The 16,400-nt window shown below is 46.7% G+C and overlaps 1 protein-coding gene across 5 annotated transcripts in view; it reads right to left on the reverse strand.

The window, feature by feature from the left end:
* Positions 1-16,400, reverse strand: part of ACACA (acetyl-CoA carboxylase alpha) — a 114,459-nt gene that overhangs the window by 36,335 nt on the left and 61,724 nt on the right. For all 5 annotated transcript variants that reach the window (XM_027660318.1, XM_027660316.1, XM_027660314.1 and 2 more), the window contains 6 exons: positions 13,440-13,595; positions 13,132-13,278; positions 2,280-2,549; positions 1,670-1,767; positions 964-1,084; positions 412-522 (listed from right to left, as the gene is read on the reverse strand). In XM_027660318.1, coding sequence (XP_027516119.1) covers positions 412-522; positions 964-1,084; positions 1,670-1,767; positions 2,280-2,549; positions 13,132-13,278; positions 13,440-13,595 — 903 coding nt within the window. The remainder of the gene's footprint in view (positions 1-411; positions 523-963; positions 1,085-1,669; positions 1,768-2,279; positions 2,550-13,131; positions 13,279-13,439; positions 13,596-16,400) is intronic.

The raw sequence follows: 16,400 nt of genomic DNA on the forward strand, positions 1-16,400 counted from the left end.
CTCAAGCCCTTAAACGTGCAGTTCTGCCCCAGTTCCCTGCCAATCTCCAGCCAGGATGCCTGGAATAGTGCCTTTGGCTGGCAATGCCATGCTCCTGTCATGGGAAACAGGTACATGGAAGGAGGATTTGCTTTGCAGAGAGCAAAGAGCAAAGGGAAAGACTGCAAAGGTATGGAACTTTCCCAGCCCTGAGCCAGTTCTCCTCGATCAGGAGGAGGCTGAGAAGGGAGAAGCAAAAGGGACCAAGGCAATCCAGGGTGGTGGCAGCTCCTCGAGGCTCCAGCAGAACTCACTGAAACCCAGAGTTATTGCCCAGAGGAGCTGTGGCTGCCCCACCCCTGGAAGTGCCCAAAGCCAGGCTGGAAGGGACTTGGAGTGACTTGGTCTGAGGGCTGAAATGCAAAGACTCACTTTGTTGAGGGCTCCACAGCCAGTCAGGATGATGTGAGAGTTCTCCACCTGGATGGTCCTCTGGCCCAGCCGGACAATGTAGGCCCCAATCCCGATTGCCCGACATGTAACCTTAAAAAAAACAAAATAAAGAGAAAATTGCAATGCCATCGATTTCTGTCTTTCCACGCAGCCCCAACCTATTGACTCCAACATCAAGATAAAACCAGGTGTGTTTGTGACAAGGCCATAAAATCTCCTCTCGCTGCGAAACTCCAGAATCTGTTATGTTCTAACACGTAGGAGCTGAACATACGTGTATTTTATTTTTGAAAAAAAGAGAAGCAGCGACTTTCAGACCAAGCAAACATAAAGTCAAATGACTAAAGTGTTTTAAATTGAGTCTGAAAGGGACCCAGCCCTGTACTGGTGCCAGGAGCATTGCTCAAAGCCCCCAGGAGCCCATTTCCATCAACTAGAAGGCCGATCCCAGGATCTTTGGGATATCATTGCAGGATTTTTAGCTGAAGCAGACAATACAATTTGAAGAATAGAAAGCAGCAGGGGGATTACCAGGCTGATGGTGATAACACTTTCATAGGCTAAAGATGATTCTCCAGCAATCATGCCAGATCCTCTGAGGTTCTCTACTCCAAGACCGTCGTCCTTGCCGATAATATCCGTTATCTTGTACCTGAGGGAGACACAGACACAGCCTTTGAGTCACAAGGTCCAGTGATTTGCTGAATCAGTTTGCTACGAAGAAAATGAGAACTGACTAAATATCATTAAGGTTCCAAGGAGGAATGTGCATAAAACCCGGCCAGGACCCGTGCACGGCTCATCCCGAGCACCACGGAACATCCTGCAGGAGCAGCAGCACTGCCAGAGGGAATGCCAAGGGAGAGGAATGCCTGGGAAAAGTGTTCTGAAATTCCCACAGGGCATGAGGAACAGGCTGATCACAGGAAAAAGGCAAGAGAGGAAGAGAATGCAGCCAAAGGCAAAAAAGAAGAGAACAAGAGATTACAAGAGGCTTTTACCTTTTACCTTTTCTTTACTTCCTTCTTCCAAGCCTCAGCCATGACTTGGGGTCGGGGGGGTCAACACGGCCCTGCCCCAAACTAGGCATCATGGAACAACCCCTAACTCACCTTCCATGCCCTGACCACACACAGCTCTGGCTTTCCACAGCCCTGCAACCTAAAGAATGTCCCAGCTGAGGACAAGGACATGCCATGCATGACCCAAGGATGAACAGGAAGCTTTTCATTCCTACCTGGACTCTCCATTTTCCTCCACGTGCTCACAGTGAACAGAGTTCAGTGCGCTGACCTTCTTGTAGTCTTGAGGAGTCAGGTACAAGTATTTGTACCCCTGCAGGGAAAGACAGTTCATTCATCTCACTCTCACCTCTAGTCCCTTCCTGATCCCAAATAACCCTTTCCAAAAGCAAACTTTCATGGGAGCAGAATTTAATTCCAGAGAGTGATAAGAACACCCTCTCTTAACACTGGAGCTGCAGCTGAGGCCAGGAAAAGCTGGGAATGTTGCAGCATTTAGCCCTAATTCCTTCTGGGTGCCAACCTGCTGCCTGGGAGATCATAAAATCAGATCATAAAATGGTTTGGGTTGGAAGGGACCTTAAAGCCCATCTCACTCCATCCCCCTGCCATGGGCAGGGACACCTTCCACCAGACCAGGTTGGTCAAGGCCCCATCCAGCTTGGCCTTGGACACTTCCAGTGTTCCAGATCCAGCAACAAGGAGAACTTTGGACCTGACAGTCTGGCAAATGTTACCCTCACTCCTGTCGAAAGAGGTGGCGTAAAAATAAGACTCTTTTGTGGGCTGTTGCAGAGTTTCCCCCGAATTCCTGTGCCTCCTTACCTTGTATGGGTTATCTGGGTCTTCCCAAGCCACGTGGAACATGTGCCGGATCTCCTCAGCCAAACCAATCCTGGCTCCACTGTTGGCAGCCACGTAGATCCTGGGGATGCCCTGTGCCCGGGCGAGCTCTGAAGCCCTGAGGAACAGCACATCCTCCTGAGGCCCAAAAGAGCCGATTTTGTAGGTGATGTCATTGCCAACGACAATGATGTCCCGGCCCTCTGGATACTCCGGGGTCTTCAGAGTCATCTTCCAGGCCACCATCCCAACCTGCAATCAAAGAGCAGAGAACAGCAAAACATAAATGTGCATCTTTGAGATGTGGTGCAGGGGAACCACGCAGGGACTGTTTCTCTTGGACCTTTACTCCCTTGGGCTTGGCACGTTTTCCTTGGGAACTCTGGTAACAGCAGCTCTGGCATGCTGCCAGTGCAGAGCACAGCTGGAAGGACTGGATCCTTCCCACTTTCCTTGGAGGACATCCCCCACTGCTCTCATCCCAGCCAGGACACTCACACTGTCCCTCCCTCTCCCCACTCAGGGATTTATCCCAGGTCCAACACACATTCTGCCAGCTGTGTGCATTCCCTGTGCCACAATCCATGTGCCTCCTCACAGGGTGAGGAGGGATGTGCTGCTGCACAGGATTCCTGACCACCTGCTTAGGCTTCCCAGGTGCCACCCCAGAACCCTGTCACCCTGCCCTCAGTTTAAAAATCTTTTTATTTCATTATTATCTCAATTTTTATCCCGTGCCCTTCCTTTCATTTCTTCGGCTCTTCCCTGTTTCCTTCCCAAATCTGTGCAGCAGTTTCTTTCCAGACCTGCCCTGGGGGCAAGTAACGCTTTTTGCCGCATATTTTTTCTTTTCAAAGATCACTGGATGATCTCTCCTGGCCCATCTCCTGGAGATCAGCAGCATCTGTCCCCTGCATCCCCCATCCCTCAGCCGCCGCTCCGGGAGCCAGGCCGGCCCGGAATGCCATTAACAGATGGAAATAGCAGCGTCCCTTGAAAGCCACATGCATCACCCAGTCCCCGCTTGCCCAAGGATCATAAGCTCTGAGTACACATCCCTCAAGCCGATTGCACATCCTCTGCAATCAAGGAGGGCTGAAACTCTCATTGCGGAGCCGCGGAATTCTGAGCGTGATGAACTAAAGCGGGAGGGGGAGAGGGGAGAAGCAGCAGACAGATCTGTGCCATTTAATCCAAATCAAAATGGCACAATACACAGTCGAGATCCAATCAGCGTCTGCAATAAGATATGCCATAATAGGCTCATTAAAAAAAATAAAGAGGCAGAGGAATTAATCAAAGGGTCATTGGAAGTAAAGCAGGCGGCAATCCAAAATATTACAGCTGGCAGAGCCTTCCCTTCCACCTCCCCTTCCCAGAGCTGAGAGTGCAACTTAACAGAGTGAGGGTGTCTCAGTTCACCTTCTCCTTGGTCTTGGTTTCTTCCACTGCTACTCTGATACATCAGAATGGATTCATTTGTTTGCCTCTAAATATTTGCAGAATATTTACAGTTTCACCTTAGCATCCAACTGCAGGGTTTGGAACAGAGAGGTACTGCAGCAGCTTCAAAGACAGGAGCATAAATCCCTAATTCTTTGCTAAAATACCAGTATTGTTGCCAAATTAAAGGGAAAAGTTGTAATGCTGTAAAACAAGTGGATGCAGGTGTTGGTCTGGCACAGAGACCAAGGGACAACCAGTCCAGAGGCTGGGAGAGGAGCCTAACTGATCCCAAACAAGTCCATCCTTGGACTCTGCTCTTGGATTTTCACAGCAGACAACAGAAGAATTAAGGCGAAAAATGGAGAAGAAAAGTAAATTTTGTCCTTCTGACCTGACTGTGTGGGAAAAAGAGATGCCAAGGGCTGGATATTGTCTCTGTTCTCACTCTCAGCTGTGGGCAAGCTTGTGATTAGAAACTGCAGGTTAAAATATTCTGCAAACCCAAAGTTAAAGGCTCCAAGATTAGCACCTAAGAAATCAGCTTTAGTCACTGACAGAAACCCACACAGAAATGGGGAAACAGTCTCTTTAAAATACACCATAAACTTATGCCAAAATAGCACAGAATTAACAGTAACTGACAGGTTTTTGCCTGAGTGGTTGTTCCCTTACAGTCACACTGATCCCATCAGCCAGGACCACCCCAGGAGGCTCCAGCACCACCAGGAACAGAGCAACAGGAGAAATACTCAGGCTTTGGGTTTGCTAAATACTTGTCACCACAGTAAACTGGGACATAGAAACACATAAAGAACTGCCAGAAATCCACACAACCACCACAACAAACTGGCAGCCAAGTGCTGCTCCCACCTGAGGCAGGTGAGTGACTCACTCCAGGCCTGTGGGGCCAGTGATGGAGCTCTGAGCACCCAGGGCTTGTCCCACAGTCTGTCTCACCTACCAAGAGATTTTCCTCACTTTCATCAGTTTGATGATTTTTGACAGCACAGAAAACAGGCAAATTAAAAGCATTTCTTCCTTAGAAAGTTCAGATTGTAACGGAAGTCTTGGAATATTTCCCTAACCTGAGATCATGTGTCCTCTGCATCAATAAAATCCCTTTTGCCAATGCTCACCAATAAAATAGCTAAAAATATCCAGCCAGGGCACAAACTCTTGAAAATAGTTTATATCTGATAAACACGGAGCAACCACATGCAGTTTAAGAAAATTAAAATCAAAAGTGCACCACTATTAAATGGTGTGTCTTGTTGCCTCCCCAATTCATTGCGTGTTTTGTGCCATTCATCCAGTAATAAAAACCACAGGGATTTGCACAACTAAGGATTTTTTTTTTTTTTTTGCAATGAACAACCCAGATTCGGTTGAAATTTATGGGCAGTGGAGGATGGCTTTTTATTTCAGAAAAAAAAAAAAAGGAATAATGAGATTTTTAAGTTAACGGCAGCACGCCAAAAACTGGGGAGTTCCCAGGTTAATTAGCGAGGCTGAGCTAATCACCTAAGAGCACTGGCAGCAATAGTGGGTGATGGTGAGTGGCCCTGGCTTCGGAACAGGCTCTTTTTAAGAGGCAGCACAGTTTGGAAGTGCTGCTCCTGCCACAGCTCCATTCCCAGTACATGCAGGAGCGAAGAAGAGGGGGAGGGAAAAAAAAAAACTTAAATAAAAGCAGGAACCGTCTTATTTAACTGTTTTTATGTTGGCAAAATGATTTGTGCCCCGGTATTTCCATAAGAAGTGGGACCATTATTCTCCTGTAGGAACACATTTGGTTTGAAAAGTATCAGTGGGCAGCACGTGGAAATCAAAGGGGATGAATTATTCACCAGCCCCGATCAGGAGCGATCATTATTTCTGATGCTCCGAACTGTGATTAGGATTCAGCGCTCAGATGTCATTTGCTCCCTGAACGGCCCCGGCCCCGCGGAATTGCACACGCACAGATTGCACCCAAGTTTCAGGTGTATAATTTTACACACCCACACCTTTCTCCCACCAGATCCTGGCCTTTAATGTGACCGTTAACAGACGGTAAAAGCGGCGCGGGAACGAACGGCGGCTTTTCCCGGCGCTCGTAAACGCCGCTCGTTTGACACACAGTGTCAACACTAATCATGGCCTAAAATTAACACCAAAATTGACTTCAACATTAATTGCGCTATCGATGGGAGCAGTAATACACACACTGATGCAGTTCCAAATTGACTGCCGGTGGCAGCCGGAGCTGTTGACAACAGGCACCGAGGGGAATGGGGAAGGAGGCGATCCCAGGCTCCCTCCTGGAAGCACGGCAGGCTCCAAGCAGAGGGAAGCCAATGCCAACAGTGGCTGGGAGAGGGAGGTTTGCAGGCTCTTTCTGCAAGGATCTGTAATTCCTGGAGAAGCAGAGCCGACAGAACCACAGAATCGGAGAATATCCTGAGCTGGGAGGGACCCACCAGGATCATCCACCAGTCCAGCTCCTGGTCCTGCACAGACACCCCAACAATCCCACTCTGTCCCTCAGAGAGTTGTCAAAACACTCCTTGAGCTCTGTCAGCCTTGGTGCTGTGCCCACTGCCCTGGGGAGCCTGTTCAGTGCCCAACCACCCTCTGCGGGAAGAAGCTTTCCCTGAGATCCAACCTGACACAGCTCCAGTCCTTCCCTCGGGTCCTGTCACTGGTCTCCAGAGAGATCAGCATAGGTTTATTCTACTTCTCTCACACCAGGGTGGTGCTGAGCCTGGGGGCTTTATGCCAGGCTTCGATTTTTTTTATTTACATCCAAATTTGGAAACCTGATTGTGGGTCTTGAAATTTTTCAGCAGGACAACAGAACTTTGGGAGCCCTGCTGATAATTTTGTCTTGTCCTGTTGTGTCTGTATTACATTAAAGTTTTATATGTTAAAAACACATATAAAACATGAACACATTTGTGTGTTGGAATTATCATACGAAGTCATAGCAGGAAAGGAAATGCAGCAGTGGTGGTGGTTTAGCACATGAACACTGGAGATGCTGAAGCTCAACACTGACAAAAGCCCAGTTTTCCCTCCTGCACACACACATTCCAACACTGCTAAATCAGGGAACACAGGTTTTATCTCCCCTTCACAACTTCTGTCTGTTCAGGAGCTAAACTAGTGTTCCTTGGCTTGCCCAGGATGCTGAATCACTTGGCTGAACAGCCATGGACAAAGTGTATCTTAAAAAGGAAACAAAGGCATTCCTGGGAATTTTACTCAATGTAGATACAGCAATTTTGGTATTTCATCATTTGAATCCATTGCTGGGAACTTCAGATCCAAAAAAGAGACTCCCTGCACCTAAACTATGACCAAAAGCTTTCAAATTTTTATCTGGAGCATGAACCACTCCCCAGGAAAAGGGCAGGATGCACGTGGTTTGCCAGAGGTCGTCCAACTCCACGCCTTGATAGCGGTGGAGTGCCAAAACCCAGGATTCCTTCATCCTGTTCTTGGCTCTGGACAAGGTGTCCCTCAGCGATGCAAGTGTGGTGGTGGCAGCAGAGCCAAGCACGCTGGCACAGAGCTGAGCCCTGGGAGGGAACGGCTCCAGCACGAGACGGGAAAGGTGCCACGGAATCACGGGATCAGTGAGGCTGGAAAAGACCTCCAAGATCACCGAGTCCAACCTTTGACCAATCGCCACCTTGTCAACCAGAAAATGGCACCGAGTGCCACGTCCAGTCGTTCCTCGGACACCTCCAGGGATGGGGAGTCCACCCCCTCCCTGGGCAGCCCCTTCCAATGCCTGGCAACCCTTTCCAGGAAGAAATCCCTCCTGAATTTCCTCACGCAGCACTCCTGGGCTGAAGGAGACGTGGATTCACACTGCCTTGGTTCCTGCACATTCCTGCTGCAAGCCCACAGAATCCCCTGTGAGCAGCACCGCTGGCTTCTCCTCCAAAGCAAAAGCTTTTGTGATGAAAAAACTAAGCTAAACAACAAGTAACTTCCCCCCTAGGCAGAGAGTAACTGGAAACTTCATGTGGAATAGTTTCATCTGGTGAAGTTACAGATGAATAAAGATATGTTACAGAGAGCAACAGACAACCTTCATTGGGAGCTTTCCTGTGGGCAAGAACTTTCCTAACTGCAGTGTCCACATGATCCACATACACATGTTCAAAGGCATATATCAAAATACAGAATAAAACTCTGCCCCACCACGTCCATCTCTGCTCTTGCAAGCCTTGGATTTGGGGATTTTATAATCCTTTAAGAAACCTGCAGCTCTAGTTGCTGTTCTAATTCCCTGTCCCTGCCATAAAATGCAGGAACACGGGGTGACAAAGTAGAACGTTCAGTGATTAAGCTTTGCTTGTATAAAATTCAACAGCTACAACCTTTCCCCCCCCAGGAATCCAGGGAGCTGGCCAGAGCATTCCAGGAGCCCTGTGCCATCCTGAATATCACCTGGCCAAACCTTGCCATCTACCCAGGAAAGGTGCTGGAGCCAACGCTCCGGCAAACAGCTCCGATTATGGATTATTTCTGATCCTTGTGCCACTGAGGAGGAAAAACTGTGACATCTAGTGCCAGTGGGGAAAATGACACATTTTCCATGGACACCAGGAGAGAGATGAAGGGGGATGTGGGGTGTTGCTGCAGGCACTCCTTACATCACTTTCTCCTTGTCCTTGGAGATTAGTCAGGTCTTATCAGCGGCTGGAGCATTCCCAGTGCCAGAGGATCAGGGTAAATTGGAGTCAAAATACATAAAGTGCTATAGAAAAGCATCCAAATGCCCGGCTCAAGGGTGACAAGGACTATATTGAGTTCTCCAGCAGGCTGAGGGAATTACCTTTTCACACTGAGATTTCAGCTAATATGCTAATCTTGGGAACAAAGGCGTCCTCAGTGGGGTTTGGGGGGGGGTGTCACCGAGCTCCAGGTCGTGCCTCCAGCACAGCAACGGCACCAGCACAGTGTGTTGGATCCACTGCTGAACTCCAGCCCTGCTCACTGCTCTGTGCTCACCCAATTCCTGACTCTTTCAGGTATTTCCCCATTTTAGCACAGCCACAGAGCCCCATCAGAGGCTCAGGTGACAGGCAGGACAGAGGGTCCCAGGACACCCATCATCCCTGGACACTGTCAAACAGGCTGAGGTGCCGCATTCTTCCAAACCCTGCCCTCCAACAGTAGCACACAAACACCTCTACCCCACATACCCGATGAAGATCTCAGCCAGAAACACCAAAGACTGGGGGAAAAAAAGGCTTCCACTTATTTAAAAAACCTAAATTAGCAGAAAAGCTAAGTCTTGTAAACAAATGGTGCTATAATCTATGTTATAACCCTGGATAAATATCAAGCTGAGGGATGAACTCCATGTTTCTTTCCTAAAGACATTTTGGAGTAAAATGTATAAAATTACCAATAACTAGAAGTGGATTTTTTTTCCTTCCACCTATATAAACTCTGGACATTTCAACAATCCATATCCATCTTGAGATTCAGACTGGAGTCAGACTGAGCATCCACTTTTGGTGCTTAGTTCTTGATTTGCTCAGAATTGTACAATAAATTACACCCCATTTGTCCCAAAGTCTGTTCAGCCCTTACTCAGGAGCTATCGACTGATTCTGCTGATAAAACACTGTTGTCTTCAGCTCCCTCCTGTACCTGCTGCTCTGGGAATTATTTACAAACTGTTCTCAGCTTCTTAGTGTGGCACATTCAGTCTTTCTTCCAGAAATCCTATGGGAGCAGTCAGATCTTAATGGAAGAGTTTCACATGTGAGCAGGGGGGTCAAAGCAGCCAGACTGGTAATAGAGGGGACACACCCCCCCAAAAAAAACACAACCCAAACCAAAAAAGGAGTAACTAGAGACCAGGATCCAGTTCACAAGCATAACACAAAGGATCCAGAACCAGTAGAAAGCTCCAGACAACATCCAGGATTCTTTACAGTCTAAGGAAAACTCTTGGATAGTGAAAGACCTTGAGACTTCCCATTTCACAGATTTTCCTGAAAACACAGATAGATGAGCCAGTTTTGCCCAACCTGCTGCTTGTAAACCCTGTGAGGACAGGGAGAATCCCAGCCTGGAGCTCCTGCTCTTCCCATGTCAGGGCAGAGATTGTAGCTCTGGCTGAACACGCTGACCACAAATCTCCTGGGTTTTATGCTGGTTTCTCAATTTTCCCTGCCAGCTCAAGCACTGAGGGCACTCAGCTCAGCTGAATGCTTTAAGAGGAAGAATGTCTTGACTCCTTTTCACACAGAGGAAGTGTAGCTGTCAGGAAAGCCAAGCCCTGGCTCCCAGCAGCCCCCATCGGGGCTCCCTCTGGCAGTGGGGGAATGGCTGGGTCTGAGTCTCATCCAAAACAAAGAGAATGTTCATAGGAACCTAAATGCACTCAGCAGCAGCTATCTTTACCACAGACAGGAGTTTCCAACACAAATTTCCTCTTTACTAAGAAACATATGATGGACAGTCTCTCCAAAGACTTTGGGTTCAGAAAATCAGCAACTTGTGCTGAGAAGAAGGAAAAACAATAATTAAAATCTCACATTTACTTGGGAAGTTGCTACTTCACCTGCCACCTGTCAGTTCAGTGGGTCTAACCTGGAACCAGCTCTTGCTTCTGGACCCTCTGGGGCACAGACTCCACTGCACTGACCACCAGGAGTTACCAACCCAAACTAGGGCAGTGCTGCATAATACAATATTCACAAGTAGAAACCCAAGTACTCTGAAGAGATATTTGTCTAAATTATGCTCATAAAACCCCAAAGCAGTCCCATCTGACTGGGATGGGAACAAACTGAAGCAGTGGGATCTCTGACTAAGGGCACCAAGCAAACCACTGCAAAGCTCGGGAATCTCAACTTCTCCGCTGGATCATTTCTTTATGGATCATCTCTCCTGGAACACAATTTTTGGGCTTCTGGCCTTTCCAAGTCCAAACCTGAGGACAAAACTCTTCCTTAAATTCAGCTAAGGTTAGAGAGCCAAGGCAATGTGCCATATTTTGAGGACAGTTCATCATTGTATTATGTGGAAGAAGTGCAGAACCAATTAATATTTCCTCCTGCTCCTCGTGGCACGTCTCCTTTTCTTATGCAACATTCCCAGCTACTGCCACAGAGATGGATTACCCCAAGGATCTTTGCTTCCTGGCAGATAAGATGCTGTGTTTCTCTACCTAGATGTTATGCAGAGTGATTCTTAAAAAAAGGGGAATGGATCCACTTACAGCCTCAACAAAGCAAAGGATTATGCTCTGAATTTATCCACCATCCTGCCTTTTCCTCCTCCACCCCGCAGCCATCCTTTCCACCTTTGGAAAGAGAAACTTGAGCCCCCGTTTGCGGAAATTTGTTCCCTCAGCTGAAGGGAATTAAACCACAAAAGGTTAAAGTCAGCTCAGGCAGACAAAGCAAGTGCAGCAGGAGGAATGAATCTGTTCAGCAGCTCCTGATCTCCGGAATGTCACCTGTCCTTCAGGCTGCTGCTCAGATCATCCGCTCCCACCTGGGAATGAGTGTTACTGTGTGCAGGGCATTGCCAACAGAACTCAGTACTGGAGTCTCCAACCTCATTCCAGCTGCACATCGTCCTACAGTGGCTCATCCAGCTGGGATAACAGGTCCTGGTCCCTTCCAACCCAAACCATTCTGAGATTCTATGATACACTATGTTCTATGATACACCTCTAGTAGCCAGTGGAAAAATATGGAGGAACATCATGTTTTCCCCAGGTTTATCCCACTTTCCAGTGATTCAGCCCCTTGGTGTAACAGCCACAGGGGCAGGGCCTGAATCTGTGCATTCACAGAATCACAGGATGGTTTGGGTTGGGAGAGACCTTAAAAGCCCATCCGGTTCCTGCCATGGGCAGGGACACCTTCCACTATCCCAGGTTGCTTCAAGCCCCATCCAACCTGGCCTTGAACACATCCAGGGATGGGGAGTCCACAACCTCTACAACCTCTCCGGGCAACAAAATATTTGATAGATTACATCAGCTTAGATTAATTTAGATACCAACACCACACACACCACAAGAGCCGTGTAATTTCTTGACAGATTGAGCCCAACAAAGTCTACCAAGGGTTAAAAAAAAAAATCTCCTAATTTTTTTTTTTGGTGGTCTTTGGGTACAGAATCTCTTATAATAAGACTATTTGTATTCATACTGGCAGAGTAAACACTACATGTTCATGCCCAGGCAGCTCTGTGCTTGTAATTTCAGCAAGAACAGAGCGACGTCCCTGAGGGACTTTGCTATTTCCCCAGCCACCATCCACTCCAACGCTGAATGAGAGTGGGTAAGGAGAGAAAGATGATGGCATAACCCTCCCCAGCAGCCCCAGCTTGCACCAGGAACGCAGGGAATAGCTCATTCCAGGTTTAATTAGACCAGTTAAAACATTTCTCCCCTAGCCCAGCAAGAGACAAGGCCGCAGTGCTCCCACAGTCACCATTTGCTGATTAGGTGCAATTTGCAAACATCGTATTCCAAAGCTTTCCCTGACAAGATCCATGCAGGAAACGGTGATGAAAACCCCTGTTCCCTCTCATCACCACACTTGATGTTTTTGAACAGAGCTTTTTTGCAAACCTTAAGTTGTATATTTAGGAAAAGGCTGATGCTGGTTCAACGACGCCAAGAAAAAAAATAAATGACACCATCACTTAGAACTGTTCAAATTTAAATTACTGTAGAGCATTCACTTACTGATTCCCATCCAAAAAAAAAATAAACACATCTTCTAGTAGTTATCTTTACTCTCCAGTCATTCTAATGCTGCAATCTTTGGCTTCCTAATGGAAAGACATCTCAGCAAAATCCCACCACAACACCAAGGTCTCCTCCTGTTTGAGCTGAAGGAGTAACTCCATCACCCCCAGCATTAGCTCTTTATAAGTCTTGAGTAAATCCTTCTCAAGAGGGGAAAGTTGCACACACCTTGTCACAAATTGTGTGGGAAAGATGGAAATGGAAGCATAAAATTCGGGTTTTTTCTGTGAGGTGATGTGGTTTTTTTTTTAGCAAATGAAAACATTTCTATTTAGTCTTGTAAAACATATTTTGCTCAAACTCAAACCCCAGTTACCTGGAATAGCTGAATGAGCACTTTTTAATTATGAAGGAAAACCAGCATAGGCACAGGTTTGAAATGGAATCATCATTTACTATGGAGGTTAAAATACCCAGTGTATGGGAGGTATTAATTTTTAATGAAACAAAAATCTCATTTTCAAGAGTGAGATTTCATCTGTGAAAGGCTGACCGAATAGATTTTGTGCCCGGCTGGTAAACTTTCATTACGATTGTCAAACTCAGCCCAAGCCACAAAGTACTGCAGGACATGGAAAGAAAAGCAGCAGGGGGGGAAGTGCAACTTGCCTCGTTTCCTCCTGGCAGCCTGTTCATGTGCACGAGCTGGCCCTGGTCATCCAGCACCAGCTCCGTGTACGTCAGGATGTCCGGAGGCAGCGGCGTCGTCGGCAGGAAGGCGTGTTCATTCATGGAATTCCAGAGCTTAATCAAAGACTAGAGATGGAAAGATAAATGCCTGTTAAGAACATCACCTGCGAGTATTTTTATCCAATCCACTCCACTGTGACTCAATATTCCCAACAGGACACCCCCCAAACATCCCTCCCTGCCAGAGGGCGGGTACCAAAGTTTAGAACAACCTAAAGGACACTCACCTGCCGAAACATCTCGGGGATGTCATAGACATAGGATGTCCCTAAAGTCTGTGCCTGGAACCTCTTGGACTGCAGTAGGTCTTTGGTCACATAGGGGGTATTGATCAGCATCCCGTGGAGTGGTCCCTGTTTATCCCCATAGGCCTGGAACATGATCTGCGGGACAAAACACGACCAGTTACTGCCTGATCCACCGGTTCCGTACACTGAGCTGACCCAGATTTTACCAAAAATCATCAGGATACTCCAGTCTGATTGTTTCTGCTCTCCACAAGGATGTCAGTGCTGGCATAGCCTGGAACACCGTGCTCCATCATGCATTACTGCCCTTTGGAGACAGTGTTGGACCATTACCGTGCAGATCCCGGCATCCCTGACTTATTGCCGCGTCCCGGCGGAGCACAGCGAGCAGAGCCACCTCCCCCAGAAAAAAAACTGCGACTTAGATGACTTCCCATTCCCCAGTATTTCCCCTGATGCCGTGTCTGTGCCGATGGATGGTGATAGCTGGGAGCAGAGAGGAGAACTCTGTTATTTATGGAGTGGCGCAGCGCGGGATCCGCGGCTCCGCCGGCTGCTCCGGGAAGCCGGGTCAAGACTTGCATATGTCATTTGGCTTGAAGTTTTGATATTGTAAGTTTAAAAGATTTTCCCAGAGTAGCAACATGAATTATCAACTGCCAGGCTTCATGGCACTATATATTCCACTCAGCCAGGACTCGGAAGGGAAGGTATTTCAACGGAGAAACAGGAGGAGCTTCGCTGAACCAGGAGAGCTCAGCCTGATAGAAGGGACATGATTGGGATGTTGTTAATAGAATTTTTCTAGTTGAAGATGAATTAATTGAAGAAGTCCACTAAAGATAGAGTTCAGTAAAGCCTGCTTTAGTTTTTAAATTAAAAATGGCAGGTTTTGCTCTCTTCACACTTCGCAAACATTAATTGGGGAAGCAGCTTCTTTAATGGGAAACATACTTGCGGAGGGTAAAAGAGTGTTTGTGAAAGTGCCTGTGTTAGGATCTGTTTGGACCTATTGGGATCTGTTAGTGCACTTGGGGCCCAGTTCTCCTGAAATCTCTGGAAAGCTCCAGAGCACTTCTGTGGGAACTGCAGAAGTCTGTGCTCAGCATCCCCACTCATCACTACTGAGAAACAAGAGATCGGGGTCATCCTCTCACCATGAATCCATTTTCCCACTCTTCAGAAGCCATGGAAGTGCCCAGCTCATCAGTAATATTTGAATTTTTTAAAAAGAATTTTCTAAGTTCAAAATAACTCTCTGAAAACACAGGAAAAAATCTGAACCTGTAAAAACTCCCATCATCAGGGCGAAGATCGACCCAAGTTCCCTAAAAAACTCAGACCTTCAAGCTTTGTAAGACAAACCTTCTTCCCAGCTGCTCAGAGTTAACTGAAATAATGGCACTCAGTATAATTTTTTTACTAGAATCTGGTTTAATATTCTGGAAAAATATGAAATTTAATATTGGAAAAGTTGCTAAAGCCATAGACACACACGCACATCCCTCAAGCTTTAAATAATAAAACTCGTCAGGGACAGAGTCCAGGAGGAAACACGACCTTCACAACTGACTGACCCAACTCAAGGGTTAAGCTCAGCTCTGGAGATTATTAAAATGTTCTTTTCTCTCCTCATCTCCCCTCAAAGGCAGAAATGAGGTAGAACACACTGACACTATCTGTCCTGGGATCTCAGGACTGGATGGACTCCTCGGCCAGCAGTTTGCTGGAAAAATTAAACAGAGAAGAGGGGTAGAAAAGGTGACTCAGCACTTTGTGTTCTACATTCACAGTGCCCAAGTGATTTATTCTGCTGCTACTCCTGCTTGGCAGAGAGATGATTACAGAGGGAGATGTAAACATTTCTCTATTTAAATATTTTTCATGCATCCCATGCTCCATGGATTTTAGCATATGTAGGTATTTCAGATAACCACACTATTCCTGCACCATGAAAAACAGAAATACCAGGACAGCCACAACCATTACAAAAGAGCCCATTATGCTTCATAAAAATGATATAAAAGCACCTTCCATAATTTTATATCATCCTACCCAGGTCATTTCCTATATCTTTAGAATTTAAAGGACAAGTTCACAGATTTTCTCCATCTACTCAGGGAAATGTACAATTAATAATATTTTTTATTGCGACCTACAGGATGAGCACCAACAGTGATTCCTTTTCTATTACTTTTCTGAGCACTCTGAGGAAAAGTCTTGAGGAAAACAGCTGCCCAAACTGAGGCACGGACAAAACAACCAGAGGCCTTGCACTTTTACCTAAGTGATTACATTTTCATACCTACTGCAAGATTACCCTGACATCCTTCTTCCTTTGGCAAATTTGAATGGCAATTTGAAAACATACTATGGGGGTTGGAGCACCCTGGTCTAGTGGAAGGTGTCCTTGCCCATGGCAAGAGGTTGGAATGAGCTTAAGGTTCCTTCCAACCCAAACCACCCTGTGGTTCTATTGTTGATGGAGAGGCATGGACAGATCACTCACAGACCATTATGGTCGGCAAAATGTCCGCTTTATTAGAAGAAAGACACTTTATATACTGCTTATGACACTCAGACGTGTGTTTCTTGTTCACAGAGCACTGGATACGTAAGGAAAACATACTTTGTTGTACGGTGCTAATTGGATCACAGTAGGTGGTCATAGGAGATGAGAAAACTTGTTCACCTGCCAAAAACTCCTCCTTGACCTTGGCAAAAAGCCTTTTTTTTTTCCTAACTTCAGCTCCTGTAGCCATTTTAACTATGCAGTTAGTTTTACTGTTCACACCCAAATATGCCAAGGCAAGACTCACAGAAACGCAAGGAAAACTGTTCACACACAATCTCTCTATACTCCCAACATTCTATGATTATTCTGAAAACATCATAAAACACGGCAGAGCTTCATCAGGTACAACGTGTCCCCCCCCACAC

The sequence above is a fragment of the Corapipo altera genome, unplaced genomic scaffold (assembly GCF_003945725.1).
Source record: "Corapipo altera isolate COAL_440 unplaced genomic scaffold, ASM394572v1 271, whole genome shotgun sequence".
In the NCBI taxonomy this organism is placed as follows: domain Eukaryota; kingdom Metazoa; phylum Chordata; class Aves; order Passeriformes; family Pipridae; genus Corapipo; species Corapipo altera.